The sequence below is a fragment of the Epinephelus fuscoguttatus genome, linkage group LG2 (genome assembly GCF_011397635.1).
Source record: "Epinephelus fuscoguttatus linkage group LG2, E.fuscoguttatus.final_Chr_v1".
NCBI lineage: Eukaryota > Metazoa > Chordata > Actinopteri > Perciformes > Serranidae > Epinephelus > Epinephelus fuscoguttatus.
The window spans coordinates 51,388,339-51,403,520 of record NC_064753.1 but is presented as its reverse complement, the minus strand read 5'-3'; the positions used below and the strand labels follow the sequence as shown (position 1 = coordinate 51,403,520).

General features: G+C 44.7%; 2 protein-coding genes across 7 annotated transcripts in view; both read right to left on the bottom strand.

The window, feature by feature from the left end:
- Window positions 1-6,822, bottom strand: part of slc9a5 (solute carrier family 9 member A5) — a 55,689-nt gene extending 48,867 nt beyond the window's left edge. The window contains exon 1 of the mRNA XM_049601277.1: window positions 6,219-6,822. Within this exon, the coding sequence (XP_049457234.1) occupies window positions 6,219-6,588 (370 nt within the window). The 5' untranslated portion in view covers window positions 6,589-6,822. The remainder of the gene's footprint in view (window positions 1-6,218) is intronic.
- A 7,339-nt stretch (window positions 6,823-14,161) lies between these two features.
- The window catches only part of fhod1 (formin homology 2 domain containing 1), a 72,250-nt gene continuing 71,229 nt past the window's right edge, over window positions 14,162-15,182 (bottom strand). For all 6 annotated transcript variants that reach the window (XM_049598929.1, XM_049598938.1, XM_049598948.1 and 3 more), the window contains one exon: window positions 14,162-14,796. In XM_049598929.1, coding sequence (XP_049454886.1) covers window positions 14,714-14,796 — 83 coding nt within the window. In that variant the 3' untranslated portion in view covers window positions 14,162-14,713. The remainder of the gene's footprint in view (window positions 14,797-15,182) is intronic.

The following is a 15,182-nucleotide window of genomic DNA, read 5'->3' as shown; positions in this document are numbered from 1 at the left end:
GACCAGTATCAGAGACCAGTAACAGAGACCAGTATCAGAGACCAGTACTGTTAGAGACCAGTATCTGAGACCAGTTTGAGAGACCAGTACTGTTAGAGACCAGTAACAGAGACCAGTATCAAAGACCAGTACTGTTAGAGACCAGTAACAGAGACCAGTATCAAAGACCAGTACTGTTAGAGACCAGTAACAGAGACCAGTATCAGAGACCAGTACTGTTAGAGACCAGTATCAGAGACCATTACTGTTAGAGACCAGTATCAGAGACCAGTATCAGAGACCAGTACTGTTAGAGACCAGTATCAGAGACCAGTACTGTTAGAGACCAGTAACAGAGACCAGTAACAGAAACCAGTAACAGAGACCAGTACTGTTAGAGACCAGTAACAGAGACCAGTATCAGAGACCAGTACTGTTAGAGACCAGTATCAGAGACCAGTACTGTCAGAGACCAGTATCAGAGACCAGTACTGTTAGAGACCAGTAACAGAGACCAGTATCAAAGACCAGTACTGTTAGAGACCAGTAACAGAGACCATTACTGTTAGAGACCAGAATCAGAGACCAGTATCAGACACCAGTACTGTTAGAGACCAGAACCATTAGAGACCAGTATCAGAGACCAGTACTGTTAGAGACCAGTATCAGAGACCATTACTGTTAGAGACCAGTATCAGAGACCAGTATCAGACACCAGTACTGTTAGAGACCAGTATCAGAGACCAGTATCAGAGACCAGTACTGTTAGAGACCAGTATCAGAGACCATTACTGTTAGAGACCAGTATCAGAGACCAGTATCAGACACCAGTACTGTTAGAGACCAGTATCAGAGACCAGTATCAGAGACCAGTATCAGACACCAGTACTGTTAGAGAACAGTATCAGAGACCAGTATCAGAGACCAGTACTGTTGGAGACCAGTATCAGAGACCAGTATCAGGGACCAGTACTGTTAGAGACCAGTATCAGAGACCAGTACTGTTAGAGACCAGTATCAGAGACCAGTATCAGAGACCAGTACTGTTAGAGACCAGTAACAGAGACCAGTAACAGAAACCAGTAACAGAGACCAGTACTGTTAGAGACCAGTAACAGAGACCAGTATCAGAGACCAGTACTGTTAGAGACCAGTATCAGAGACCAGTACTGTTAGAGAACAGTATCAGAGACCAGTATCAGAGACCAGTACTGTTAGAGACCAGTATCAGAGACCAGTACTGTTAGAGAACAGTATCAGAGACCAGTATCAGAGACCAGTACTGTTGGAGACCAGTATCAGAGACCAGTATCAGAGACCAGTACTGTTAGAGACCAGTATCAGAGACCAGTACTGTTAGAGAACAGTATCAGAGACCAGTATCAGAGACCAGTACTGTTAGAGACCAGTATCAGAGACCAGTATCAGAGACCAGTACTGTTAGAGACCAGTAACAGAGACCAGTAACAGAAACCAGTAACAGAGACCAGTACTGTTAGAGACCAGTATCAGAGACCAGTACTGTTAGAGAACAGTATCAGAGACCAGTATCAGAGACCAGTACTGTTGGAGACCAGTATCAGAGACCAGTATCAGAGACCAGTACTGTTAGAGACCAGTATCAGAGACCAGTACTGTTAGAGACCAGTATCAGAGACCAGTATCAGAGACCAGTACTGTTAGAGACCAGTAACAGAGACCAGTAACAGAAACCAGTAACAGAGACCAGTACTGTTAGAGACCAGTAACAGAGACCAGTATCAGAGACCAGTACTGTTAGAGACCAGTATCAGAGACCAGTACTGTTAGAGAACAGTAACAGAGACCAGTATCAGAGACCAGTACTGTTAGAGACCAGTATCAGAGACCAGTACTGTTAGAGAACAGTATCAGAGACCAGTATCAGAGACCAGTACTGTTAGAGACCAGTATCAGAGACCAGTATCAGACACCAGTACTGTTAGAGACCAGTATCAGAGACCAGTATCAGAGACCAGTACTGTTAGAGACCAGTATCAGAGACCATTACTGTTAGAGACCAGTATCAGAGACCAGTATCAGACACCAGTACTGTTAGAGACCAGTATCAGAGACCAGTATCAGAGACCAGTATCAGACACCAGTACTGTTAGAGAACAGTATCAGAGACCAGTATCAGAGACCAGTACTGTTGGAGACCAGTATCAGAGACCAGTATCAGGGACCAGTACTGTTAGAGACCAGTATCAGAGACCAGTACTGTTAGAGACCAGTATCAGAGACCAGTATCAGAGACCAGTACTGTTAGAGACCAGTAACAGAGACCAGTAACAGAAACCAGTAACAGAGACCAGTACTGTTAGAGACCAGTAACAGAGACCAGTATCAGAGACCAGTACTGTTAGAGACCAGTATCAGAGACCAGTACTGTTAGAGAACAGTATCAGAGACCAGTATCAGAGACCAGTACTGTTAGAGACCAGTATCAGAGACCAGTACTGTTAGAGAACAGTATCAGAGACCAGTATCAGAGACCAGTACTGTTGGAGACCAGTATCAGAGACCAGTATCAGAGACCAGTACTGTTAGAGACCAGTATCAGAGACCAGTACTGTTAGAGAACAGTATCAGAGACCAGTATCAGAGACCAGTACTGTTAGAGACCAGTATCAGAGACCAGTACTGTTAGAGACCAGTAACAGAGACCAGTAACAGAAACCAGTAACAGAGACCAGTACTGTTAGAGACCAGTAACAGAGACCAGTATCAGAGACCAGTACTGTTAGAGACCAGTATCAGAGACCAGTACTGTTAGAGAACAGTAACAGAGACCAGTATCAGAGACCAATACTGTTAGAGACCAGTATCAGAGACCAGTATCAGAAACCAGTATCAGAGACCAGTACTGTTAGAGACCAGTATCAGAGACCAGTATCAGAGACCAGTACTGTTAGAGAACAGTAACAGAGACCAGTATCAGAGACCAGTACTGTTAGAGACCAGTATCAGAGACCAGTATCAGAAACCAGTATCAGAGACCAGTACTGTTAGAGACCAGTATCAGAGACCAGTACTGTTAGAGAACAGTAACAGAGACCAGTAACAGAAACCAGTAACAGAGACCAGTACTGTTAGAGACCAGTAACAGAGACCAGTATCAGAGACCAGTACTGTTAGAGACGAGTATCAGAGACCAGTACTGTTAGAGACCAGTATCAGAGACCAGTAACAGAGACCAGTAACAGAGACCAGTATCAGAGACCAGTACTATCAGAGACCAGTACTGTTAGAGACCAGTATCAGAGACCAGTACTGTTAGAGACCAGTAACAGAGACCAGTATCAAAGACCAATACTGTTAGAGACCAGTAACAGAGACCAGTATCAAAGACCAGTACTGTTAGAGACCAGTAACAGAGACCAGTATCAGAGACCATTACTGTTAGAGACCAGAATCAGAGACCAGTACTGTTAGAGACCAGTAACAGAGGCCAGTATCAGAGACCAGAACTGTTAGAGAACAGTATCAGAGACCAGTATCAGAGACCAGTACTGTTGGAGACCAGTATCAGAGACCAGTACTGTTAGAGACCAGTATCAGAGACCAGTACTGTTAGAGACCAGTAACAGAGACCAGTATCAGAGACCAGTACTGTTAGAGACCAGTATCAGAGACCAGTACTGTTAGAGAACAGTAACAGAGACCAGTAACAGAAACCAGTATCAGAGACCAGTAACAGAGACCAGTATCAGAGACCAGTATTGTAGGAGACCAGTAACAGAGACCAGTATCAGAGACCAGTACTGTTAGAGACCAGTAACAGAGACCAGTATCAGAGACCAGTACTGTTAGAGACCAGTAACAGAGACCAGTATCAAAGACCAGTACTGTTAGAGACCAGTATCAGAGGCCAGTACTGTTAGAGACCAGTATCAGCGACCAGTATCAGAGACCAGTACTGTTAGAGACCAGTAACAGAGACCAGTATCAGAGACCAGTACTGTTAGAGACCAGTAACAGAGACCAGTATCAAAGACCAGTACTGTTAGAGACCAGTATCAGAGGCCAGTACTGTTAGAGACCAGTATCAGCGACCAGTATCAGAGACCAGTACTGTTAGAGACCAGTAACAGAGACCAGTATCAAAGACCAGTACTGTTAGAGACCAGTATCAGAGGCCAGTACTGTTAGAGACCAGTATCAAAGACCAGTATCAGAGACCATTACTGTTAGAGACCAGTAACAGAGACCAGTATCAGAGACCAGTACTGTTAGAGAACAGTAACAGAGACCAGTATCAGAGACCAGTACTGTTAGAGACCAGTATCAGAGACCAGTACTGTTAGAGAACAGTAACAGAGACCAGTATCAGAAACCAGTATCAGAGACCAGTACTGTTAGAGACCAGTATCAGAGACCAGTACTGTTAGAGAACAGTAACAGAGACCAGTAACAGAAACCAGTAACAGAGACCAGTACTGTTAGAGACCAGTATCAGAGACCAGTATCAGAGACCAGTACTGTTAGAGACCAGTATGAGAGACCAGTAACAGAGACCAGTATCAAAGACCAATACTGTTAGAGACCAGTAACAGAGACCAGTATCAAAGAGCAGTAACAGAGACCAGTATCAAAGACCAGTACTGTTAGAGACCAGTATCAGAGACCAGTACTGTTAGAGACCAGTATGAGAGACCAGTAACAGAGACCAGTATCAAAGACCAATACTGTTAGAGACCAGTAACAGAGACCAGTATCAAAGAGCAGTAACAGAGACCAGTATCAAAGACCAGTACTCTTAGAGACCAGTAACAGAGACCAGTATCAGAGACCATTACTGTTAGAGAACAGTATCAGAGACCAGTATCAGAGACCAGTAACAGAGACCGGTACTGTTAGAGACCAGTAACAGAGACCAGTATCAGAGACCAGTATCAGAGACCAGTACTGTTAGAGAACAGTAACAGAGACCAGTATCAGAGACCAGTACTGTTAGAGACCAGTATCAGAGACCAGTATTGTTAGAGACCAGTATCAGAGACCAGTACTGTTAGAGACCAGTAACAGAGACCAGTATCAGAGACCAGTACTGTTAGAGACCAGTATCAGAGACCAGTACTGTTAGAGAGCAGTAACAGAGACCAGTATCAGAGACCAGTAACAGAGACCAGTATCAGAGACCAGTACTGTTAGAGACCAGTATCAGAGGCCAGTACTGTTAGAGACCAGTATCAAAGACCAGTACTGTTAGAGACCAGTAACAGAGACCAGTACTGTTAGAGACCAGTAACAGAGACCAGTATCAGAGACCAGTACTGTTAGAGAACAGTAACAGAGACCAGTATCAGAGACCAGTACTGTTAGAGACCAGTATCAGAGACCAGTACTGTTAGAGAACAGTAACAGAGACCAGTATCAGAAACCAGTATCAGAGACCAGTACTGTTAGAGAACAGTAACAGAGACCAGTAACAGAAACCAGTAACAGAGACCAGTACTGTTAGAGACCAGTATCAGAGACCAGTACTGTTAGAGACCAGTATCAGAGACCAGTATCAGAGACCAGTACTGTTAGAGACCAGTATGAGAGACCAGTAACAGAGACCAGTATCAAAGACCAATACTGTTAGAGACCAGTAACAGAGACCAGTATCAAAGAGCAGTAACAGAGACCAGTATCAAAGACCAGTACTGTTAGAGACCAGTATCAGAGACCAGTACTGTTAGAGACCAGTATGAGAGACCAGTAACAGAGACCAGTATCAAAGACCAATACTGTTAGAGACCAGTAACAGAGACCAGTATCAAAGAGCAGTAACAGAGACCAGTATCAAAGACCAGTACTGTTAGAGACCAGTAACAGAGACCAGTATCAGAGACCATTACTGTTAGAGAACAGTATCAGAGACCAGTATCAGAGACCAGTAACAGAGACCAGTATCAAAGAGCAGTAACAGAGACCAGTATCAAAGATCAGTACTGTTAGAGACCAGTAACAGAGACCAGTATCAGAGACCAGTACTGTTAGAGACCAGTAACAGAGACCAGTATCAGAGACCAGTACTGTTAGAGACCAGTATCAGAGACCAGTACTGTTAGAGACCAGTAACAGAGACCAGTACTGTTAGAGACCAGTAACAGAGACCAGTAACACAGACCAGTTCAGTCTTCCTGGTTCCAGTTAAACCAACATCAAACCAGTACAGACCCAGTCTGCTCCCGCACACACACACACACACACACACACACACACGGACTCACGGATCTTGGCCACGCTGGCCACCAGTAGCCAGGTGGCGATGATGTACGGAGTCTGGACGTAGCTCCATTCCCATTGGACCACCCGGAACCCGCCGCCGTGATGATGATGATGCTGCCCCTCCTCTTCCTCCTCTCCGGTACCGGCCGGTTCCTCCGCCGCGGACCGGGCCAAGGCGACACCGGGCGCCCCGTACTCTGCGCGGGGCTGCGGGAGGAGGAGGAGCGGCGGGGCGGAGGCAGAGGTGGAGATCGGCGGAGAGAAGCCGAGCCCCGGTCCCCGGAGCGGCGGAGAGCCGGTCCCGGGTAGGTCGGCGGCGGCGGCGGCGGCGGCGGCCGTGAGCAGCAGCAGCATCAGACCGAGCGGCAGCATCTTCCTCCCGGTGCTCAGCGAGCTGACATCCTCCTCCTAACCTTTATATACACACCGACACACGGAGAGGACACGGAGGCAGGCCGGGGCCGGTTTACAACATCAACACACACCTCCTCACACACACACTCACACACACACACTCCGAGGCTCCGGTAAGACACGGAGAAGGAGGAGGGGACACCGGAGCTGGACATGTGACCCGCCCAGTCCCGCTTTAAAGAGACGGAGACACTGCAGGTACACACACACACACACACACACACACACACACACACACACACACACACACACACACACTTGTCCACAGCTGGAGGACTACAACAAGGACTACAGGAAGAACTACAACTTTACTAACGTTGTTTTGTTTTTATTTGATTGATCTTTATTGATCAGACAGATGGAGCTCTGCAGCTGCATCCTGACCTGCTCTGAGCAGGTGTGCTGTCTGATCATCACCTGAAGCACAGGTAACAGCTCCTGAGCGCTGTGTCAGGGCAGGTGTAGTGCCGTGTGCAAACACACCTGACTAAGAGAGACGTCACCAAACGCAGAGCGAGAGAGGAAGAAGCTCTGCAGCAGAGAAATGAACTCCATAAACTCAAAGTATCCAGTGTGAGTGTAACTGTAATGGAGTATTAATACTCTCACCTCTGTAGAAATACTCTGTTACTAATAAAAGTGCTGCAGTGGAGATGTCACTGAGGTCAGAGGTCACAGGTGCAGTCTGTGTCATTAAAGCTTTAAAGTTTCAATACATTGAATAAATCAAAATAATTCAAAGGAAGCAGCACGTCGTCACATCTGAAGCTGAAACATGACATATATCTGTATGAAAAATGACTTCATTATTAGAGCTGTACGGTGATATAATATCAGCCCGTCAGACTGTGAATGAACATTAGACATTATGAAGTGTTTCATGTCTCCATCTGCTGCCAGCCGTCACAGCAGCAGGATGAATGTATAAGACGAGGGTCATGTGACACATTTATTCTGTCTGCTGAACTCAAAACTAAATTATAGCTGCTGCGCAGCAATGGTCGGGGCCGGGCAGTTTTAGGCAATTCTGAGCAACACACACACTAAAACAAAGCATATCACAATATAGAAGTTACATCATATAATTATGACATGCCCTTCAAACTGTGGATGAGTGGCTGAAGTGATCAGACTCATCATATACAAAGGAAAGAAAAAATTCAAGAACAAGAAAGTAAGAATAACATTAACTGCTAGCAGTTATGAACAAACTGGCCTGATCTAGCTTAAAGCTAAACATTATCCATGGTGACAAAGATGAAAACATTTTTTAAAATGTAAAAGTAGCTATTGGATAGACTCTGCATACTGACTGATAGCTAAGCCAAATAAACAGGGAAAAGAGACGAGGGATAACAGGGAGAAGTGTTGATAAAGAGTGTTTGTCTCTCCGCACAGCTGCCTGGATCATAATTATTTTAACCTTGGTAGTCTCTAATCCACATAGCATGATGCCTGAACATAGGACTTTCACATTAGAACATCTGTTCTGCCTTAGCTGAGGCTTGAACTCACAACATCTGAGACTGAGGTCCGTCCTCTATCTCACTGAGCTAATTGGCAAACAGAAATGTCACATGTAGCTTCACAGATTGACTAAGCCCAGCATCAGGGTGCAAGACAGCAGCTGTTAGTGTGTAAAGGCAGATTTCAAACGGCTGTCAAAAATTCACTTATTAAAGGACAACTTCGGTATTTTTCAACCTGGGCTCTATTTCCCCATGTGTATGTGTGTGTATGATTCATGGGTACCACTCGTTCTAAAATTGGTTCAGTATTGAGCCGCAAAACGAGCTAAAACGGTAACAGGGGCAAATGCGTCCCGTAGAAGTTTGCACAATGAAAGAGCTTTTTTTCGCCGCTGACCGGTTCAGATTGCCAGTGCTATCTCTGTAGATAGCATGTGGTAGCGGCCCTGGGGCAGTGGTGAGTGTGAATGAGTGGAGTCAGCTGTCAGTCAGTGTTGGAGCAGAGAGGGGGAAGTTGTCCCCGCTTGGTACTGTAAATGAGTATGTGTGTGTTACGCTAGAAGGGTCAGAGGACAGAGTCTTTTACGTGCTACCCCCTGGAGTGTTACCGGAGTTTTTGGAGTGCTCAAATAAACGGGCCTTTTTCCCAAACTCAAGAACAGGATGTCGTGCAACACCCCGTACAGCTTTCACAGGCTGCCTTTGTCGGACGGCGAGATGCTGAAGTTGTGGCTAGTTGTGCTACAAATGGATGCTAACACTCCTGTCCAGACACTGCGCCTTGCAGACCATCAGGTCTGCAGTGCTCCCTTCTCCCAAGATGACTACTGCCAGCCGAAGAAGAGAAGACATCCAATCCCGAAACACCTCTTCCTCAAGAAAACGGCTGTCCCACGAGTAGAGAGAGCTACAGACACAGTGGAGCAAAGCTCGTGACGTCACACAGCCCAGAGGTAAGGGAAAGACTAAGTTAGCATGCTATCTACAGAGATAGCACTGGCGATCTGAACCGGTCAGTGGCGAAAAAAAAGCACTTTTATACGGGACGCATTTGCCCCCATTACTGTTTTAGCTCGTTTCGCGGCTCAATACTGAACCAGTTTTAGAACGAGTGGTACCCTTGAATCATGCGCACACATATACATGGGGAAATAGAGCCCAGGTTGAAAAATACCGAAGTTGTCCTTTAAGACAAAAATCCCAAAATACACAAATTGCATCTAGACAGCATGGAGATGTTGGTAATTTGTTTTTAACAATGATTTATTGGCTCCATAAGTGAAAAACTGATTACATTACATTACATTAACTCCAATTGTTCACATTAGAGTGAAATTCAAAACGCTGTCAAAAATTCAGTTTTTGAGATAAAATTCTGATATTTTCCAAACATCATCTACCATGACTCTAGAATTTTGACATTTTTTTTAATGAACATTGAAAATGTATTTAGCAAGAATTTGCATGTATATGTTTACAGTACCGTTTACAGTCAAACATTTTGATGCACTGTAGGCTCAATTTTTGATAAATCAAAAATCTGAGAAACATAGTTTGTGTAGGACAGTCTGAAGATGCTCTGTAGCAAGTTTGGTGTCAATTGAGCAAAAACTGTGGGAGGAGATAGGTTTAAGAAGTTTTACAGTTTTTGAAAAAAAAACAGAGTGATGAAGTTCATAATTTTTAATAGGTTTAAATGTACAAAGTTTCTTCAGTATTGGGGCTACAGTTTGGTGAAAGTTGTGAAGTTGTAGCACGTATGGTTGATTTGTTGTGAATTTTCAAAATTTTGAACTTTAGAGGCTTGCTGTAGCGCCACCATCAGGACTATTGGCTTGTTTTTGCAGCTGAGGCAATCTGGCATGAGACTGGACCTTTGAGCAAAGTTTGGTGAGTTTTTGCGCATGGGAAGTATGAGTTCCTCGGAAGAAGAAGAACATGCAGCAAAACTAATTACTAACTAAACTAAACGTTTTCAGTGTGAGCTGTGTCCATAAGTGAACGACCTGAGGTTTGTGACGTCACATCAGATTATTGTAGATGAGTTAAAGGCGCAGGATGTCCTCTGCAGAGTGGGGGAGCAGAAGAAGAAAGAAAAATACTCATATGTAGTAAAAGTACAGTCTGAGTAAATGTACTTAGTTACATTCAGCTCTGGTCAGCAGAGGGACGCACAGGGACTGAGATCAACGCAGAAAGTACAGACTTAAATATTTAGCTCGGAAATTTAAAAGGCCAGTTAATATTATTTCGAACATGGTGCTCTTAAATACTTGGTAACAACGGCCTCAGACTGAGGAGCATCAAAACCAGTTAACGTTCGTCCACACAGCTCTCCTGAGCTGGCCTGGAGATCATGTCAGTCACTGGCCATAAATGTGAGGCAGCCTGCGCAGCTATACTGGGCACCAGCATCTCCTCCGCTCCCGTTTGTCTGGTGAACGCCTCTCCTCTGTCAACACACTCTGCCAGCAGTTTAATAATATTGATGCCAGTTGTAACATTTGAGTGTTTCAGTAGTAAGCCATGTTCTAAGCGGGATAATGTGCAGTGAGCCGGTGACTGTTGGAAAATAACTCCCTTCAGGGGAATGGAACCCTGACACACATGTGATCACATGAAATTCATTCATTTAAAGACGTGATCTCTGTCACTGGGCAGCAGACAGTGAGCTGTGGAAACTCTCAGCTGTTGGTTAAATGTTCTCTGACCTCAGACGAGACTGAACATGAAAAAGGTAAAATCCAGAAAAGTGAGGGTGAAGAGAAAACATGTTGGTATGTCGTCTGTAACACGAGGCTGATGTGAACACATGAACACAATCACATGAAACATCATAAAAACTGAACTCAAAGAGAAACTGAAGTAGAAATAACGACACCAGTGAACTGTGGCTGAAGGGTCAAAGGTGAACAGGTTCCAGTTCTTTTGTTTGTAAATATAAATCTGTGAATGTGAAAACTAAGAAGCAGTAAAATGAGATTAATGAGGAAACAATCATGAACGTGTCTGAAACTGAGATCACAGATATCAGATCTGTGCTGACAGGATGTGTGTGTGACACGTTTCCACACGTGTACAGTTACAGGAACAAATAAATGGAGCAAGTTTTAGGATTTGATTCACAGAAAGAAATAATTACACCTGTTTGACTTTTTAAATAAACGTTTGACTGCATCAGATCTGTCTTTGAGTGACGATCAAACTTTCCTCAGGTCAGGAACAAGACTCTGCAGGAAGAGAGGAGTCAGAGGGGCCCTCAGGGGTCAGAGGGGAGACAGAGAGGAGTCAGAGGGGCCCTCAGGGGTCAGAGGGGCCCTCAGGAGTCAGAGGGGAGACAGAGAGGAGTCAGAGGGGCCCTCAGGAGTCAGAGGGGAGACAGAGAGGAGTCAGAGGGGCCCTCAGGAGTCAGAGGGGAGACAGAGAGGAGTCAGAGGGACCCTCAGGGGTCAGAGGGGAGACAGAGAGGAGTCAGAGGGGCCCTCAGGGGTCAGAGGGGCCCTCAGGAGTCAGAGGGGAGACAGAGAGGAGTCAGAGGGGCCCTCAGGGGTCAGAGGGGAGACAGAGAGGAGTCAGAGGGGCCCTCAGGGGTCAGAGGGGCCCTCAGGGGTCAGAGGGGCCCTCAGGAGTCAGAGGGGCCCTCAGGGGTCAGAGGGGCCCTCAGGAGTCAGAGGGGAGACAGAAAGGAGTCAGAGGGGCCCTCAGGGGTCAGAGGGGCCCTCAGGAGTCAGAGGGGCCCTCAGGGGTCAGAGGGGAGACAGAGAGGAGTCAGAGGGGCCCTCAGGGGTCAGAGGGGCCCTCAGGAGTCAGAGGGGCCCTCAGGGGTCAGAGGGGCCCTCAGGAGTCAGAGGGGAGACAGAAAGGAGTCAGAGGGGCCCTCAGGGGTCAGAGGGGCCCTCAGGAGTCAGAGGGGCCCTCAGGGGTCAGAGGGGAGTCAGTTCACACACAGAAGATCTATACAATCAGCACAGTTTCCAATTCAGTATCTGACCAAATGTCTCCCCTTCTGTTCCTGAGATATGACGTTAAAACATGATGATGTCACAGTCAAGCTGACCTTTGACCTTTTGACCTTCATTATTTTATCCTGTCAGACATTTGTGTCAAGTTTGGTCAGAATTAGTGGATGAATTCTTCAGTTATGGACAAAAACATGTTTTGTGAGGTCACAGTGACCTTTGACCTTCAACCACACAATTCTCATCAGATTATTCTTCAGTCCAGGTGGACGTTTGTGCAAAATTTAAAGAAATACACTTTTTTCACAAGAATAAGACAAACGAGGTCACAGTGACCTTTGACCTTTGACCACCAAAATCTTATCAGTTAATTGAGGCCTTCTTGAGATGTCGTGTTCACGGGAACAAGATGGAGACCGTACAGCTAGCGCTGTGATCACGTCTCTGTCATGTAATCACGTCTCTGTCATGTGATCACGTCTGTCATGTAATCATGTCTCTGTCATGTGATCACGTCTCTGTCATGTAATCACGTCTGTCATGTGATCATGTTGAACATTACTTCTGTCCGTCTGCAGCGCTGACACGTTTCACTGCACACTGTAAAGACAAATAAAGATTCATTCAAGACACAATGACGTCATTATGACGAAGACGAAACTCGACAACGACACAAATAAATCAGTGAGAATCGTTCTGTTGTTATTAAAAACCTTTATTAATAATTTTACCTTTAACGCGTCCAAACTTTATTCTGTCTGTAAAATGCTCTTTAAGTTACAACTCAGGCCTCAAAGCAAACTGACACTTAGGGACTGTTCCTTAGTCATGAGAGGGAAACATGCCGTCATGACATCATCACCATGACATCATCACCATGACATCATTAATTACAGTAAATTTTAAATTTATTTTTTATTTATTTTTTAAATCTGAGAGAATTTCAGGACATTTTTAAAGAAATCGTTGGTTTGAGGACGTTTTCTTTAAGAATCATCAGAATGACATTTATCAGCCTGAAACTGTAAAAACAGAAACTACAGTTCGATTTTCAAGTTTCCAAACTAAATCTTTTTTAAACATGTCGTCAAATGTTATTGATTTTTAAGGAAAACATGTTTCAAACCAAATCTGGTCTTAAATTACTAACATTTCATCAGAACCACTTTATTCTATGTCTCATCTAAAATTTGTCCAAAAATAAACTGAAGCTTTTATCAACTCCAGGAGTTCATCTTCAACCTTTAAAAAAATCTAATATGCCCCCCCCCCCCCCAATACATTTTGAACAGTCCCTAACTGACCCGAGATCAGCAGAAAAAAACGAAACAACCAAAAACACCTCAAAGTGCAAAAAACTAACTCGACTGTACAGAAACAAAAACTGATGTAATCTGTGCTCAGATGAAATGAACATATGAGATGATGAAACATCATCATCAGTGACACACACACACACACACACACACACACACACACACACACACACACACACACACACACACAGTGGCAGGTGACAGATTTGTACCACATCAGTGACTCTGTGATGTGATTTTCACAAACGTTCCCACCGACCCTTCAGCTGTGAGAAAGTTTTATTACAAATTAAAAATGTATTTTAATCTGACTGCAGTTTAAACTTGAATATTTCTTACTAACATTTTCCAGAGCTCCTGAACGACTCGACATCTGAACGCTTCCAAACAAAAGTTTGTCGAATGTGTTGACTCAGTTTAACTTTATAAAAACGATTGTTCCACCTCACAGTTCATCGTCTCATTATTCAACATCAAATACTAAACAAACAAACATTTGATTTCATCCATCAGTAAAAATCAGGAGAATCAGACGACGCTCAGCCGTCACGATCTTTACAAACAGCTTTAACTGCATTATTTAAATGGAGTGTTCGACATAAGATAAAACTGTCAAATTATTCTGCTGGAAACAGTTTAAAGGCGTCACTGTGGAATTCAAAGATCTGTTTCAGTGTTGAGTCAGAATGAATCCTGCAGAAAATAAAACTGTCAAGATTTTCTTTAAATTTCCAGATTGGAAAATGTTCAGATTCAGTTTGATGTTGGTTTAACTTTGGTTTCATTCCACACACACACACACACACACACACACACACACACACACACACACACACACAGTGTTTAAAGAACAAAGAAACAGGTGAACAACCACCACAGCTGTAACCACGCTCAGCAGTGACATCACTGCAGCCAGGTGTGAAGGTCTGAGGTGCAGATGTGTCGAGGAAGGTCATGTGACTTTATGACAACACTCAATGGACCTAGTGGTGACGTTGTGTGTGTGTGTGTGTGTGTGTGTGTATGTGTAGTCACATCTCTCTTAATATTTAGTCTGTGTGTCGTCTCAGTGATGAAGATGTTTCCTCCTCCTCCTCCAGCAGCTCAGACAGCAACAAGAATCACTGTGATGATGATGTCAGAACAAACATGGCGGCAGTTTGAACGAGCTGCTCGTCAGCTGTCAGCGAGTCAAACATGTCGACGTGTTCATGTTAATAAATAGATCATCATCAGTGAGGAAGAGGAGGGAGACAGGTGTTCATCCTCCTCCTGCAGGAAGTCGCTCCTCATGTCGACAGCGTTCAGTCTCAATAGTGTTCACTGATCAGCTGGAGTCTCAGACTCTGTCCGCTGACTTGTTGTTGAGCCCCAGAGCCTGAACCACGTCCACACTGAGACCGCTCTTCAGAGTCCTCCTCACTGAAACACACACACACACACACACACACACACACACACACACACAGAGTGTCAAACAGTTTCAAGCCGCGTTCACATCACAAGCAAATGAACCTCTTTTATATCTGGTCCTGAATCTGAAACCTGTCTGCTCACCGCTCGCTGTGAGGACGCTCACCGCTCGCTGTGAGGACGCTCACATCAGAGCTCGGGTGTTTTTCCAAAATGAACGCACATCCAAAAAACCTGTACAGGTGTCAGACCACAGAAGCAGACAGGAGATCTGGATGCTGTATTAAAGCTCTCAGTGGTTTTAACTTTGCAACGTTTCACTCTGACACGTTTGACATAAACATTCACGCTGATGTCAGATACGTGTCACTGCAGACATGAATGTGAGCGGTGGG